The 16,097-nt window shown below is 24.7% G+C and overlaps 1 protein-coding gene across 5 annotated transcripts in view; it reads right to left on the bottom strand.

Moving 5' to 3' along the window:
• LOC145843305 (uncharacterized) overlaps positions 1-11,219 on the bottom strand; it is a 116,760-nt gene extending 105,541 nt beyond the window's left edge. For all 5 annotated transcript variants that reach the window (XM_082950802.1, XM_082950950.1, XM_082950958.1 and 2 more), the window contains exons 1-5: positions 11,087-11,219; positions 9,799-9,941; positions 8,300-8,390; positions 7,225-7,386; positions 5,758-5,876 (exon numbers count right to left, since the gene is read on the bottom strand). In XM_082950802.1, the coding sequence (XP_082806928.1) occupies positions 5,758-5,876; positions 7,225-7,386; positions 8,300-8,390; positions 9,799-9,941; positions 11,087-11,166 (595 nt within the window). In that variant the 5' untranslated portion in view covers positions 11,167-11,219. The remainder of the gene's footprint in view (positions 1-5,757; positions 5,877-7,224; positions 7,387-8,299; positions 8,391-9,798; positions 9,942-11,086) is intronic.
• Positions 11,220-16,097: the final 4,878 nt, after the last annotated feature.

The following is a 16,097-nucleotide window of genomic DNA, read 5'->3' as shown; positions in this document are numbered from 1 at the left end:
TTTCTATTGGTGTCCTTATTTATTAGCTGCCCGTATCCAAAAGTTTCAAAAAATTTTCGTTTTAACAAACAAGTTACAAACTATGAAATAATAAGTATATTCATAGAAAAGATAATAAAAATTGATGTATCTTTTTATATTGCTTGTTGACTGTACTTAAGCTTTTAAGCCAGTCAAACCTTTAATAAATTTTTGGTGTACTAGAAATACTTTTAAACATTACTTAAAGTCCTCCAGCTATTTATAAACAAACTTTATTTTGTAAGCAGACAAGTGGTTAGAAATAACAAAATGTGTAAAAATATATCACACACAAATATTAAGTTTTATAAGCAATCATTAGAGAGACTACTATATACCAAAATATCAAAAGGTAAAACAAACTTTTGTTAAATAAAAAACAAAAATAACAGAAATATTTAGAAATTTTCCATCAAAAAAACTCTAAAGAAACTAGATCTTACCAGCAAACAAGTCATAAACAGTTACAAATTATACTGCGCAACTTTTATATTGTTACAAATTATACTGTGTGCTGTGTAAACATTCATATTGTTTACATTTTTAAACAAGTCAATTTATGCGTGGAGAATTCATTATAGCTGATACCATTATGTGTCATTACCAAAGGTTACAACGTTGGTAACCAAGCAGTAAGTAGATGTTAGAATTAGTGAGTATTGTAAAACCATAAAGATTTTTTACAAGTAACACAGTTTTATATTTTTATTAATTCTACAGTAAAATTTAATTCAGATTTATTTTTAAATCAACTTGTATCTGAATACTACATATATTGCAAAAATGTTATCAAGTTTTATTCTTAATTTAATATTACAAATTAAATCTAAACGCTCATCAAGTAATTGAATTTTTAACTAAAACTTTTTATCAAATAGCAAAGTAGAACAGTAAATCTTTACAAGCACAAAACATTTTTTAATACTAAGCCAATAAGCTTCCAAATTATCTTAAACTGTTTTTACACAGGTCTTAATGCTTCATTAATGCAAAAATAACAGGTTTAAATCCTTTAAAAACAAAATAATGTACAAAGAAGACAATAAACTTTATAAATTAAATAATCAAATTACTTAATTATGTTTACAACACTTTAAAATTTTCATATGATCATAATGTTTACATTACAACACTTTTTTTTTGGACTTAATACTATTTTGATGTTGTAACAAAACGTAAAACTATTTAAATAATATGTAACATGATGATACTGTAAGTAATGTAATTAAATTATTTATACAAATCCCTAAACTACTTCACAGCGTGACTAATTTGCAAAACTATCCCTTAACTGACTTATATGACTTCAACTTGAATTTAAAATTTAAAACAGTTTAATAAAGTGAGGGAAAATTTTTTTATATATATATTACATAAAACTTAGCCAAACGTTTACTAGAAGGCCGTCTGAATTGCTACATAAAATTGTGACAAATCTATCAAATAATAGAAAAAAAAATTAAACGTTGTTTTCTAACAACCTATATTATTTATCTTGGCTTTTTTTTTTAGTGCGGCTTAAATTTATATAACAATAATGGAAATTTTGTAAATTTTAATAAAAAATAACACCTAACTACAAAACTGATTTTATTACGGTTCATTTTAGTTTAAAACACAATACTTGACTTATTAAAGATAAAAACTAACAAAATAAAAAAAACACACTAAGAATTTATAGCATTGTAATGAAAACACTACAAGCTTATAATTTAATTACAGCTTACATGTTAATGTAACCATATCAAATTTATCTAATTTCATGCTATTTAAATATTTACATTCTTTTTATAAGTATTTTTGAACTTATCTAATGGATATTTATTTCAAACTTGAAATGTCAAAGAAAAATTTAGACGCACAGTGTATAAAATACTTAATTAAATTTCAGTTATGACAGATATTTTTCGTTGCTAAATTACATTTTTAGGGATTAATATTATGGTAAATTTTTATACAGTTTTCTACCACAATGTATTTACACATATACATACTATGTGAGTTGTTTTCAAATTTCAAAATAATTTAGTAAAATTACTTTTTTATAAAATGCATGTGACAAATTTCACTTCAAGAAAACAAATTTTACAACCCTTATCTAAATAATTGGCATTTCAAAGCAAGTTAAATGAGTGTTTACAACTTAGTTTAGATATTTCAACACTTGTTCTCAAGTTTCAAGAGGAAAGAAAATGCACTTTGTATTATTGACACAAAGGAATTTTAGCGGCGAAACTTCTTTCAAACTTAATTTCCCTGAAAATAATCAAGCAACTCCCATTTGCATGTTTCAACTGACATTTGAAAATTCAAATTATTTTATTTGCTTCCAGTCAACTTTAATCTGATTGTAAAATAAAACCTTGAAATTGTTAAATGGATTATTGTAAAAATAAACTAAGTATAATTTAACTTTGTGCTTACATTTTGAACTTCAAATGTATAAGTTTTAAGTTACTAACTGAAATTTTAATCAATATAGTTTATTTACATTTATAGATCAAATTTTTATCTGATTAAAGAATATATGATACTAACTATAAAAAGTTTAATCAAAAGCAATCTCAATATAAAGAAACGTTATACTGACATTTTTAACTCCCTTAGTATTACAGGTTGCACTTATCTAAGTGACACTATAAAATTTTGAAATACTTAATGACATTTTCATAACACTCATACAACAAAACGATTTTCTTTAGATAAAATTAGCAGATGATTTTGTTTAAAAACATACTAAATCTTAGTTCTGACGCTTAAAAGAAATCAAAAAAAGTTACAAGCCTAAAAAAATGTTTATCTAAATACTATTTTGAACCAGAATAAAAGGATATTGTGTAATTTTTTCTAAAAATTTTAAAAACAATATGAATTCAATCTCGTTAAACTTATAAAATATAAAGAGTTTTATAACTCTTGAACATTTTCTGAATAAATGATTGCAAATCCCTGTATGACCTTATAGACTAAACTTTTTACAGCAGTAGTCTTTATTCATAAAGCTTACATGTATATAAAAACATAAAAGTTTTCTTTGCGAAATTATTACGCGTTCTGTAAAAAAGCAAAGTTTAGATATTGAACAGTTTGAATAAAACAACTAGATTATTTCCATAATAAAGACAAACAAAGACTCAACAACAAGCTAATTAAATTACTACAACAAGGTATTGAGAAAACAATTCACAATTTTTTTAAACCGCAACAACTTAGAAACAAAGAAATGTGTATAAAATACTACACTACAAAGTGAAATACAGTATACTCTCGCTTAAGTACGCACTTTTTTTGGTACGCACCTCGCCTTAAGTACGCACTTACCTAGAAAGACAAAAAAATCTAAATTTTTCTAGACTTAGAATTTTTCTAAAGACTTGTTCTATAGAGTCATTTTCTGACGCTTTCCATCCATTTTTCTAAAATTTTAAAAATTTCTAAACTTTTTGTATTCAAAAACTTTCAGAACACCTGCAAAAGAAAGGCTAATTTCAATGTGACATAATACAAAACTACTTAACCCTAAAAACTAGTTACAAATTTTATAAAGTCAAAATAAACATATAAAAAGAAGCAACAACAAAAAACTAAAGTTAAAAAAAAATTGATGAGCATCTTATCTTTGTGCACTTATACTACTATAAATGTTTCTACTGATATAAACTTTCTTACAAAAAAAGTCCTGAAACGTTTTTCTTTCAAATAAAAAAAAATCAACCAATTTTTAGCTAATGGAAAATTATAATAAATGTATTAACTAAACTAAACTTAGCTTGACTAGCATTATGTAGAAACTTTTTATAGAAAAAATAAATATTAAAACATTTTGCAGAATAGATTTATGTATCAAGTGTTATTTAAAATAAAAAGACTTGTTTATTTGGCTTAATTATTTAGTGGCTTGTTGTAAGAAAGAAAACAAACAACTAAATTTCATATTATACTATGTCGTCAAAAAGTACGCACTACCGTACTAAGTACGCACTTTTTGGTCTGGTTCAATTTGCGTACTTAAGCGGTAGTCTACTGTACTACAAAGTAAAATACTATAAAAACTACAAAATGTGAAATACTACAAAATGTGAAATACTACAAAAAGTGAAATACTACAATATCAAATACTATATTCACATGTGCTCTAGTATTTCCTGTTTTTTATGTATTGCATATGTAAAATTTTTGTTTTTAGTTTTTATGTATGTAAAATAATTTCTTAGTTTTTTCGAATGTATTTTGTAAAACGAGAGTTTTAATGATAAGCTAACTAAAATTCTATAGTAAATCTACTCTAAAGCTATTTTAAACTTTTAATCTCACTTAGTTTAATCATTGATTTTCTTTAAGACAAATATTATTTCTATCAACTGGTGTGTTATAAGTTTTTTTTTTAAATCTAAAGAAATATTTTTATTGTAAAAAATATGTATAGTTTTTGAAGTAAGTATGAACAAAAAATAAATTATTTTTTTGAGCTCACTTCGAAATAACCGTATCTATAAAAGATCATTATTTTTTTGTTACTCATGTTACTAAGTTTCTACTAAGGTTTATTTATATAAAAATTTTAAGTTTGCTTTCAAGCTTTTATACAATATTATAAACATATTGCCATAAGTACACTTTTTAATACATTAAAAACCAAACCATAAAGAAAAAACCAAGTGTTGAAAGCGATAAATACAACTTGAAAGCTTTCAAAGAGGCTGCCACAGTTATAAAAAATAAAAAAATTTATAAACTACAGCATTAAACTTTCTACTTAAAGAACTTATCGTTCCCATGCGTTAAATTGATACTTAAGTGCAAAGTATGTGAACTTTTACTTTGACAGATTCCTTACAAAAAAAAACTATGCCAATAAAATATTACATTAGTACATTGTATTAAAGCATAATAAACAACATATTGTATTATAAAGCACATAAATTAGTGTTAATTTTTGTAGATGACAATAAAACAGACTACTAGTTTAAAGTAAACTATATTGTAAAAATGTCATTAAATATAAGCAACAGATTGCTCATAATTTTTAAAATTAATATAAAAAAAGTATAATTAGAACTTAAGTTAAACGATGATGGTTCTTAATTTTTTTCTAATACGTTAAATCATTCTTTTATTTATTCTAATTTTTTTTTCAATTTTAATATATAACTTATACTAAAAATTCGTAAAAACAACTTTATCACGCCTCGGCTTAAACTTGAACTTAATTAATTCTACAGAGCTTACATGTAAGCCGACAACCGCAAAAATTTCTAAACATGTTAATTCTGTCAAGTACTTTCACAAAAACATTCGTATCAAAACTTTACAAGTATAATGATTTGCATTTATATTTTTATGATTTCAACTTTAATTGTAACCCTTAAAAAGCTAATCTGATATAAAAAACTTTTGGGAGCTTTTTTTTCTTTAAGTAAATTAAAGCTTTTTTTTTTTTTTTGAATATCTACTAATAAACTCTCTAAAAAGCAAAACAAACATTAGTTCTTATGAAACCTATTTCTACAGTATAACTATTGTGTTTATAAAAGCCCTGACAATATATTGCCTTATAAACTTTGTACAACATGAACCTAGTATATACATTTGCTCTTTAGCTTTTTATGATGGGTTATTAAGATTGAATAATGTATTTTATGGAAAAAAAATATTATTTTTACAAACCTTTCTTATTAGAACTCTTTTGTTTTTTTCAACTTACAATATTATATATTAAAATAATTACATACAAACCTTTCTTATGCGAGCTTTTGTGCTTCTTCCTGCTTGGTTCGTCGTATTTTTCGTCCGAATATTTCTTATCACTCTGATATTTGCTTCCGTCCGATGCTGACGATTTGTCTCTCTCCCTACTGAAAGTTTAAACGTTTGATTAATAAATCCCTACAGAAGTTTAAAAATTTTAACTAATAAACCCCTACTGAAGTTTACAAAACTTAATAAATAAATTCCTACTAAAATTTTAAAAAAATGAATAAATAAATCCCTACTAGAGTTTAAACGTTTGATTAATAAATCTTTACTGAAGTTTAAAAAATTGAATAGAAGGAACACATTTCCTTAACAATAGTATTAAACTGATATTTTTTATTGAAGTATGCGCACATTTACTAAAACATCACTTTTCTAAGTATAAATAGCTGTGGCATGCTAATTTTATAAAACATTATTTCTTAAGTTCTTTCTTACTTTTGTTCATTATGCGATCATATTATGATCTGATACTCTCCTAACTCAACTTTTACCGCCTGCACTTTGCATTGTACGTTATATTAACTTTCTTTTGTTTAACCTCTATACTGAACTAAAGCCTCATGTTAGTTTATTTTGCTTAAAGTTTAGTTCATTTCTTAAACTACACTGTTTTTTCTGTTTTAAAATTTTACAATATATTTTAGGCTGATCTTTGGCTCCAAAAAATAATGTGTCAATTTTCCTTTTAATATTACTTTAATAAAATTTTATATTTTACTCTATTTCTCAGCTACTTTTATTTCTGTTGTTTCCTTCACTTTTCTACTTAAACTTTAAACCCTCAGTAGTAATCACTCTTCAACTCTGAGCTTTAGATCATATATCTATTAACACATTAAGTCTGCTTGAACTACTTTTGAATTCAAGAAAAATTGTTTTTTCTTGTTTATAATTTCATCACTCAACAAAACTTTATTCCATACATTTTTGTCTATCTGGTAGTTCGACTATCAACTCAAACAAGCTTCCTCTGAAAAGATCATTTCAACTGTTAGCATTTTTTAAAACATTTAGATAAGCTGTATCTCACTCAACTCACACAGATTCTTGCTGCTCTAATCTCTAAGTATTTGAACACTTTCAACTAATAAGTACTTTACATGCTCTGGTGATCTTTATTCTGCTAATTGTAACGTGATCTACTTTTTCAATTTTATTATTTTCTTACAACTTAACTTTCTTTTATCTTTTTTACGATTCTCATACTGGCAACTCAACTCATACAGGCAATTTTCATTTCTAAATGTAAATCATCTGTTTTATGATTTTAACACTCAGTTTCTAACTACAACTTTTATCACTGATTTCTTAAAACTAAGTTTTTTAAAAATGTCTTTGAATTTCTTTATTTTATCTGATCTATAAGCTCTAGTATTCAATATCTTTCTATAATTTCTCTAACTATTCTTTTCTCTTTTAAACATTTCAGTACAACATAAAACCAACGTGTCGTATTTGAGGTGGCGGTCCTTGGAGTTGCTCGTGCTGGCCACGTGGACCGCCGACAACGGCTGCGACTTGTGGTACGACTCCCTCCTCCTGTTAGACGACTCCCGTTTCGAATGCGGGTAACTCCCGTGATCGTAACGTGAGGGGCTCTCCAGCAACCTGTGTTTGTTAGTTGTTATGACGTCAGTTTTACGCGGTTTTTTATCTGTGACGTCACGATCGCGCTTTACGTCATGGCAAACGTGTTTGCTAGAAGTTTTGGCATCTTTGATGGTTTCGAGTAATTTTTTGAGGACATGTTTTTGGTCGTGATGTATTTTTTCTTCGTAATGATTATTAAACGATCTTATTTCATCGTAATTGCGACTTCTGACATCAGCGTCTTTCTTGAAAAGCTTTGTGACGTCACTGTCATTCTTGTAAGAATTCCTGTAGTCCTTGTCTTTCTTGCAGGGGCTTCTGCCACGCTCGCGTTTGTCATGGTCCTTTTTATAAGACTTTGTGACGTAATAATCTTTTTCATAGTGCTTCCTGTAGTCGCAATCTTTTTTGTGAGACCGTTTGACGTCATAATGACTGTCCTCATGATTACGTTTTCTATCATTGCGATCTTTTCCGTACGAACTAGTGACGTCATAGTCGCCATGTTTTCTTGACCTTGTGACGTCATAATCATCATTGTAAGTGTATCTGTCTTGCCCTGAGCGGTTGATCGAATGCACGCGTTTCCTGCGACTGCTTTACAAAAAATACAAAAAAAAAGAATAAATGTTGTTACTTAAATTTTACTAAGATGCTACAATGTATATATATTTATTTTATTTTATTTTTTAAGTCGCAATCACTTACAAAATTCTCCAAATAAAGTTCTCTTAGATTATGCAGTTTCTTAGCAAAGACAATAATAAACTAACAAATAGTTACAACATAAAACTTAAACAAAATACAACAGCATAAAACTTTACTAACAAGTCATGATTGAGGTGACTGTGGTAATTTATGAAAAGTCACAAAAAAAAATATTAAAAATAATTATATCAACAACTATTCAATAAATAGTAATTTAACTAACGAGTCGTGATCGTGGTGGCTGTGGTAATCCCTCCGCGAAGAACTTTCCCTAGATCGTTGGTGACTGGAAGATTTGTTGCTTTTGTGGATTGCTGTGAAAATAGTGACCATCATTTTGTGTTATATTTTTATACAAGTTTTAAAAGATCTATTAATACATAGACATTGTTTTCAATATAATTATTCAGTAATATCATGTTTATTTTTATACTTGTTACTATATTAATATGTAATGATTATATAATTATCATTTGTTACAGGATCTACTTAAAATAAACAAGGTCAATTAAACAAGGCAGTATCATGTTGATTTATTATTTGTTACTACATTGATACATGAATTGGTGACTCGAAGATTTGTTGCTTTTGTGTGAAAATAATGAAATTTGTTAATTATCATTTGTGGTATTTCTATTTTAGTTCTACAGGATCAATTAATAAAAAACAAGACATGAATAATAAATATAGAGCAATATTCCCTTCACCTAAAGATTTATACTTTTAAGTTAAAATTATTCAGCTGTGAAGTACTTCTATTCAAGTTTCACAGTTTGGCAAGCTGCGAACCGCCAAGCAAAAACATCTCAACGTGTAATAAGCTTGAAAATAAATTGTGCAAAAAAACAAAATAATCTTTATTGTAGTATATACAAAGCAAAATAGACAAATTTTAATATGGCGTCCTGCGAAATACAACAAGTAAATATAAAAGAAATAAAAGGCTGATGTGCAGGACCAATAACAAAGTAGAATTACAACTTTTTCACAGTACATATGAAAACAAAAAAAACAATTTAACTTTAATTTTTTGGGAATACAAAGAACATCAAAAAAAAACTTAGTTTGAAATATATGTAACAATAAAAAGTTCACATAAACTTATGGGGTGGAGTCAAACTTATTAACTACCAAATTTTAATCCTGTGTATAGAGAAGCAGCAATAAAACAGGTGGCAATAGATAAAATATAGCATAAAGATATAAAAAAAAATTACAAAATTTTAAAACTAAGACATTTAAAATAATCATGAACAAGATATTAGTTTAGAACTTTTTGAAACTACATATGCATCTATTTTATTTGTAAACTTAACTTCAAAGAATTTTGATAGTTATATCTAATAGGAAGATAAAAATATTGAAGAGCGATTAAGATAGAAACAGGTTTTCAAGTTAAAAATTATATTTTGTATGATAAAAGAAAACAAATAAAAATTTATTGTAACTCAATGTGACGATTTTATTACAAATAACAGAGTTTTATGGTGGATGAATTATCATTAAGGATTATAGTTGAATCAGCATCAAATGTTGCAAAAAACAACTCATTATAACTCAATGTAACATTCTTACCACATATAACCATGTTTTTATGATGAAATGTATTCAATTTATTAAATATAAAAACAACTGACTGTAATTCAATGTGACATTCACCCCAAATATGACGTGGTTTTTATGATGAATTTTATTTATATTAACATTTATCAAACAACTCACTGTAATTAAGCGTTACATTCTCCCCACATATGACGTGGTTTTTATGGTTCATTGCGCTTCTGGACCCGTGCATGTCCTGAAAGCCGACAACGAGGTCGTCATCGTTGTCGTTGCTGATCTCTACTGCCATCACTTTCCCATATCTATGAAAATTTAAATATAAAAATATTTTGTTCTTTCCTTGTTTGTATTTAAAGATGGCTATGAAAATAACATCAAATATATATATATATATATATATATATATATATATATATATATATATTTATTTATTTAATTATATAAAAACTATAATTCATACAGCTGTTTCACACATTGAAATGTAAAATTTCATGTGATCTTCAGTGAGTTGTAGTTTATTATAATAGTGAACAGAAATTTCGATTTTAGAATTTTTTATAGTAATTATGACGTAGTAATGGTACAGTTTATTGTACGATTAGTTGAATTTGAAATACGCTGCAAATATTATTCTATGCTTTTTAGGAAAGTTTAAAAAGATTATTTTGGAAAAATGTTTTAAGCTATTAGAAAATTTTTCATAAATTTTTCATAAAATTAAAGCTTTGTGAAACATATGTTCCAGAATTTTTAAAATCGCCATTTGAATAAATTATTTAAAAGCCCTTCAAGTGGGCTCAGTTGAAAGTGTTTACGTTTAAACATTAACCTTATTTTATATATATATGTACTTATTTAGGGACTTAGTGAAAAAAAAAATTGTTTGAATTAATATGTTTTATTTAAATCCATATTGAACACAACATAATAAACATTTAATGTTTTTTATAAATACATGTTAAATATAGAACAATTTTAAAAAGTAATCTTATTTAAAAGCAAACATAAATGTTTTATTTAAATTTTATGCTAACTATTTAGATTTTTAAATTAATTTTACTTTGAACTTGATAAATTTCATTATAGTACAAAAATATTTTACAAGTCAAAAACAAAAATAATCACTAAAAACAGTTATTCATTTATTTAATGATAACTAATGAAACTTATTTTACTTCCAAGTAAATACAACTTTTACTTAAATGTTCAGATAAAACTCTTTAGTTTAAAAGTTATTTAGAAAAAGCAACCCACCTAGAAATAATCATAAATGTTGTGAAAAAATAAATTTAGTATGAAAAACATGATTAAAAGTTATAACAAAAACGAAACCAACCCAACAACGTAGTTTTTGACCATTTTAATTTGATAAAATAGTACATTAAAAAAAAAACATTATTTTTTAAAAACATAACATGACTAAAATTCATGAAAATAAAAAACCAACCCAGCAAAGTAGTTTTTGACCTTCTCAATGGAAACTTTGTTAGAAAGTCCAGTAATTGAAAGGTGACGGGACTCTTTCATCTTTTATTTATAATTCCAATTTTCTTGTGTATAATCATAAACATATAAATAAACTGTTGAAAGTATAAACATTTTAATTATTGTTTCATCTTTTATTTTGTTATATTTTTCAACTTGCTTGTATAATAGCATTAACATATAAATAAACTGTTGAAAGTATAAATGTTTTAAATGTTATTTATTTTGTTTTGTTTTAATTTTTGTTTGCTTAATATAATCATTAACATTTAAATAATCTGTTGAATATATAAACATTTCAATATTGTTTCATCTTTTATGTTGTTATATTTTCCAATTGGTTTAATAAAATCATTAATATCAATAAACTGTTGAAAAAATATAAATGTTAAATAGCTTTGTTATACTTTCAATATAGTCATTATATAAATGGTCTGAAGAAAAATAAATTGTTTCAAATATTGTTCATTCTTTGTTACAGCTTCAACTTGATCAAGTTTAAAAAAATCATAAATATAAAATATATTCTAAACCTTATGGTATAACATATTTTTTTAAATAACTGTTGAAAAAAAAAATAAACACAAATACTTTTCTAATCAAATTATTTATAACAATTTAAGTTTTGTCAAGTATAACATCTACTTATAATTCTGTAATTGTGAACACCTTATATACACTATTTTTAATTTTTATTAAATTAAGTACTAAGATAAGTATTCAAGTTTTGATTTTTTTTTTCTTACTTGTATCCACTTCAAAAAATATTAAACTATTTTCATTATAGGTTTATTACAAAATCATAAATACCAAAAAGGCTTAACTTGCAATTAGATTCTTTGTATGCCAAGGAAAATTAATATCGAAGCTACAATTAAAAAAGTTATTATTAACTATTGGATAGAAATTTTAGAAGTGAATACATGAAGTACAAACATAAGTATTTAAAAACAAAAGTAAATGCTTTTAATAGAAAGATATTAAATAATGAAAAAAGTTTTAAAAAATGAAAAAAAAATTATATTAAAAACTTAACTTGAGTGGCCAATCTAAATAAAATATTTTTTATATTAATTACATCATTGTTTAATAATAACTTAAGTAGCTATTTCAGTAAAAAGATTTCAAGTACTTAATTCAAGTGGCTAAGTTAACTGAAATTATTTTAATTTTAATTACATCATTGTTTGTTCAATAGATAACAAAACAAACAATGATTAGCATTGGTAATTGTTTTTTATTGAAAATTGTAAAAAATAAAAATAAACAACATGTTTAAAATTCATTGCTTATACTTTGTGAACTAAAAATGTATTTTATAAAAATAAAATAGGTTAAAACAATACTTTCATATTTGTATTATTGTTTATTAAAAAGATATAACACGAAAATTTGATGGGAAATTTTGAAACTAGAATAAACTTAACTAGTCCTTTTACATATAACTGACATATAAACTCAATTTCTTTTAAGACATCCTTTACATAAATGTTCATGTACAACTAATATTAAAAGTGTAAAAAAAACATAACTCAAGCACTGTTTTTATGGTCTATTTATGACTAATTTTCTGTGGTTTAATACAAGTATGAACTAGCTTCCTTAGCTTTTTTCATTAACTTATTAACATAATAAAAATTTTGGTTATCTTTTTATAAGAGGTATGACAGTTTTATGAGCTAAAAACTAAGATTTGTAAGCTTAATTTTTATTCATAAGCTCAACACAACTGCAAAAAAATATAATATAAAGATGATACAAATTCAGGAATATTAGCTTATTGCAAAAACATTTGTATTTCAGATACTAACTACATGGTAATAATTATTGTCTATGAAATATGAGATAATTAGACATACATTTTAAATATAAATGTTCAAATTGAATGTTCTATTTATTACCAGGCTTTGGTTTAAAAAAACTTGGGACTTTGACAATATCAAATAAGCTCTTTACTTTACTATATATTGAGCAATAGTTTTTAGTTAAGACAAATAATTGTGTTTAACTACAATAAAACTACTTTAATAAATTCAAAGAATTTATGTTTGTATAAATCATAAAAATACTCTCGAAAGATATAATTTTAATTAAAATAGTAGTATTCTTTATTTGTCTGCAATAAAATTTCACAGCTAAGGCACCTCAGTTTTTAACTTCTTGATCTTGATTAAAGTACTACTTTTGTTAAAGTGAATATCACACCTTTGTATCCATTTCTTAATAATATTGTAGACATTCACATATTGTCTATTTTGAAGTCTTTAATTTCAGATGTGGATTTTTATGTCAGTATATTCTAAACTATTGCAGATAATTGCTTAAAAAATTTCTATTTCTGCTTTATAATAACTTCAACTTAATTTCCTTTAATTTTGTTCATTTTTCATCCTTATCAAACCATTTTTTTATTAAACTCAGCAAACTTTTATCTGATATCTACATTAGAATACTAAAGAAGACTTATTTACTTTCAATATTAATCATAAGTCATTGTAATTTTATACTTTTTTTATTGTTATCTAGTGTTGATTTGAGCTAGTTAAATAATAGCTTAGAAATGTCATTAACAACTTAGATTACAGTTACTAGTTTTTTACAACTTTTTTTAGTCAGGGTTGAAACTCTTTGAAGCAAATAAAATAAGTCTGGGTGACCAAAAACTAGCCTGAGTTTTTGATAAAATTTAAATAAATACTATGAGCAAAACATTTCAAATAAAACTACCTAAAGCTTAAATACCTTAAGACACCAAAATAGTAACAAAACAACCTAACATTAAAAAACACATTTATGAGATAATATATTTTAATTCCTGAATACTGACCTTAGATTTAGGAAAAACATACAAACTAGCCTGAGTTTGGTGAAATAAAACCAATTTAATTTAAGTACCTAAGTATTTATACATTAAATTTATTTTCATCTAATAAGTAAGACACAATCTGGAAGTACTTAAGAAATTTACAAAACAATGAGCTCGTTCTTTCTTCTTTAAATGTATGAAATAGTTTCTAGCAATTTATATTTGAACGAATCATGCTGCAAGTATAAGGGATTTGAATTTTGGAAGTTTTTAAGATAGAGCAAAATTTTAGAAAGCATTTTATATAAAAATGAACCAAAGGTAGGTAGGTGCCTTAATAAAATTTTGTGGTCCAAACTAGAAGCTATAGTTTTGTTAAGAATTTAGAATAATATTAAAACACAACAAGAAACTTGAAAATTTTTAGGCAGGATTTTTATTGAAAATTACACTTTTTGGTAGAAATTAGAACTTACAATTTATAACATAAGCTTGAACACATTTTAAATTTTCTACTTTTTTGTTTAATAAATAGGAAATTGTTGTGATTTGTTTGTATTTAAAACTTCATATCAAAACTACAACTTAAAATGAGTCAATTGATCAATTCAAAACAAGCTCAAAACTTTAACTGGGTTAATCATAAGTCTAGGTTATCACAGTTTTACATTTCTATATTATGTTAACAGGAATATATTAGTTCTGTGTTCAATATATTTAAAACAGTTATAAATTTATATTTATCAAAATTATTTAAAGACTTGCTTGCTACTTTTTATAAGTTTTAATAACAAAAATTTCTACCCTTAAAATTAAAAAGTTAAAAAAAATAAAAAAAACATAGTGCAAGTAAACAACTACTTTACTTGCAACTTTAATAGTTATATTTACATAAACATTTTAATTTTACTATGAGGTGGGTTACAAATAATGGCGTTTTTAATAACTTTTTCTATCATTGATGACATGAATTAAGTAACAAAATTGAATTTAAATAAAAATTACATTAACAATAACAAACTTTAAGAATTTTTTTAATGTTGTTGTCAGTTAATAAACATTTTTCAGCCTGTAATTAAACTTAATATAAAAACCTGTAATTTGGTGAAAATAGTCTAAAAATTAAAAAAGGATGTTCACTTAATTTAACTGTCTTTTATATTGATTTAAAACTTAGAGAAGATTGTAAGTAAAAATTTTGTCATTTTTCCCTTTGTTTTGGTTATTCTACAAAGTAACAATGAGCTGGCAGTTGAGTGAATTAGTGATTAGTTTTTTACAGTATTCATGTACACTTTTAATTGCTTTTAAGTTTTTGTACAATAGTAGTTTTATTAATATTTATTTAATGTTTTCAAAATCAAGCACTTCAAATTTATTACCTTATGATGAAAAAATTATCCCTTTCTTTCTGTATTTGTGTTTGATGCTTTACTTTTATTTGCAAATTACAAAACATAAGTTATTTTTTTTTTGAATATGTGTCCAATACTGGGTTTTGATTTTTCCAATGTTTGCCTCTGAGAGTCTTCAAAACTATCATTAGAACTCCGATCAAAATAGACTTTCTACCAGATAGTAATTAAAAACAATTTTGTGAAATTTTTTTTGCAGATATCATCAAATAGAATGGAGTTACAAACAAATAATACACTATGTTAATAATAAATTATAATTATTCAAATTATCTAACTTAAAATGCTGTTTATTTAAATACATATTTATTATCTTATTTATTCAAAGTAAGACATCTAACTTAGTCTATTTATAATAAAATAAAAAATCTATTCACATTGACCTAGAATTTAAAAAGATACTTAGTTCATAATATTAAGTTGAAAAAATTTTCTGTAAAACAAAAACAATATCTCATTATAAGTTTGATCAAAAATCTTTGAGCCAATTTTAAAGCTTTTATAAATTTAATGCTCCAAAAAATTACACAAAATTTATTTTATTTGGTAGTTGTACAAATATTTTTTGTGAATAGAAAATACAGTGAAATAAAGTTCAACATTAAATGTTGTTTAATATGTTCTTTGAGTAAAATGATAAATTTGGCTATTTCGCCCTTTTTAGCTAGATTCTATTTTTATCATACTAGAAGTTCAAAACCATAGTTAATTTTTATCTATCTTCTTTGAGTTTTAAGTACAATTAAAAAAAG

Source organism: Thalia democratica, chromosome 1 (assembly GCF_965202585.1).
Source record: "Thalia democratica chromosome 1, ktThaDemo2.hap1.1, whole genome shotgun sequence".
Lineage (NCBI taxonomy): Eukaryota > Metazoa > Chordata > Thaliacea > Salpida > Salpidae > Thalia > Thalia democratica.
Note: the sequence above shows the minus strand (reverse complement) of the source record. Positions and strands in the feature narration are given on the sequence as shown.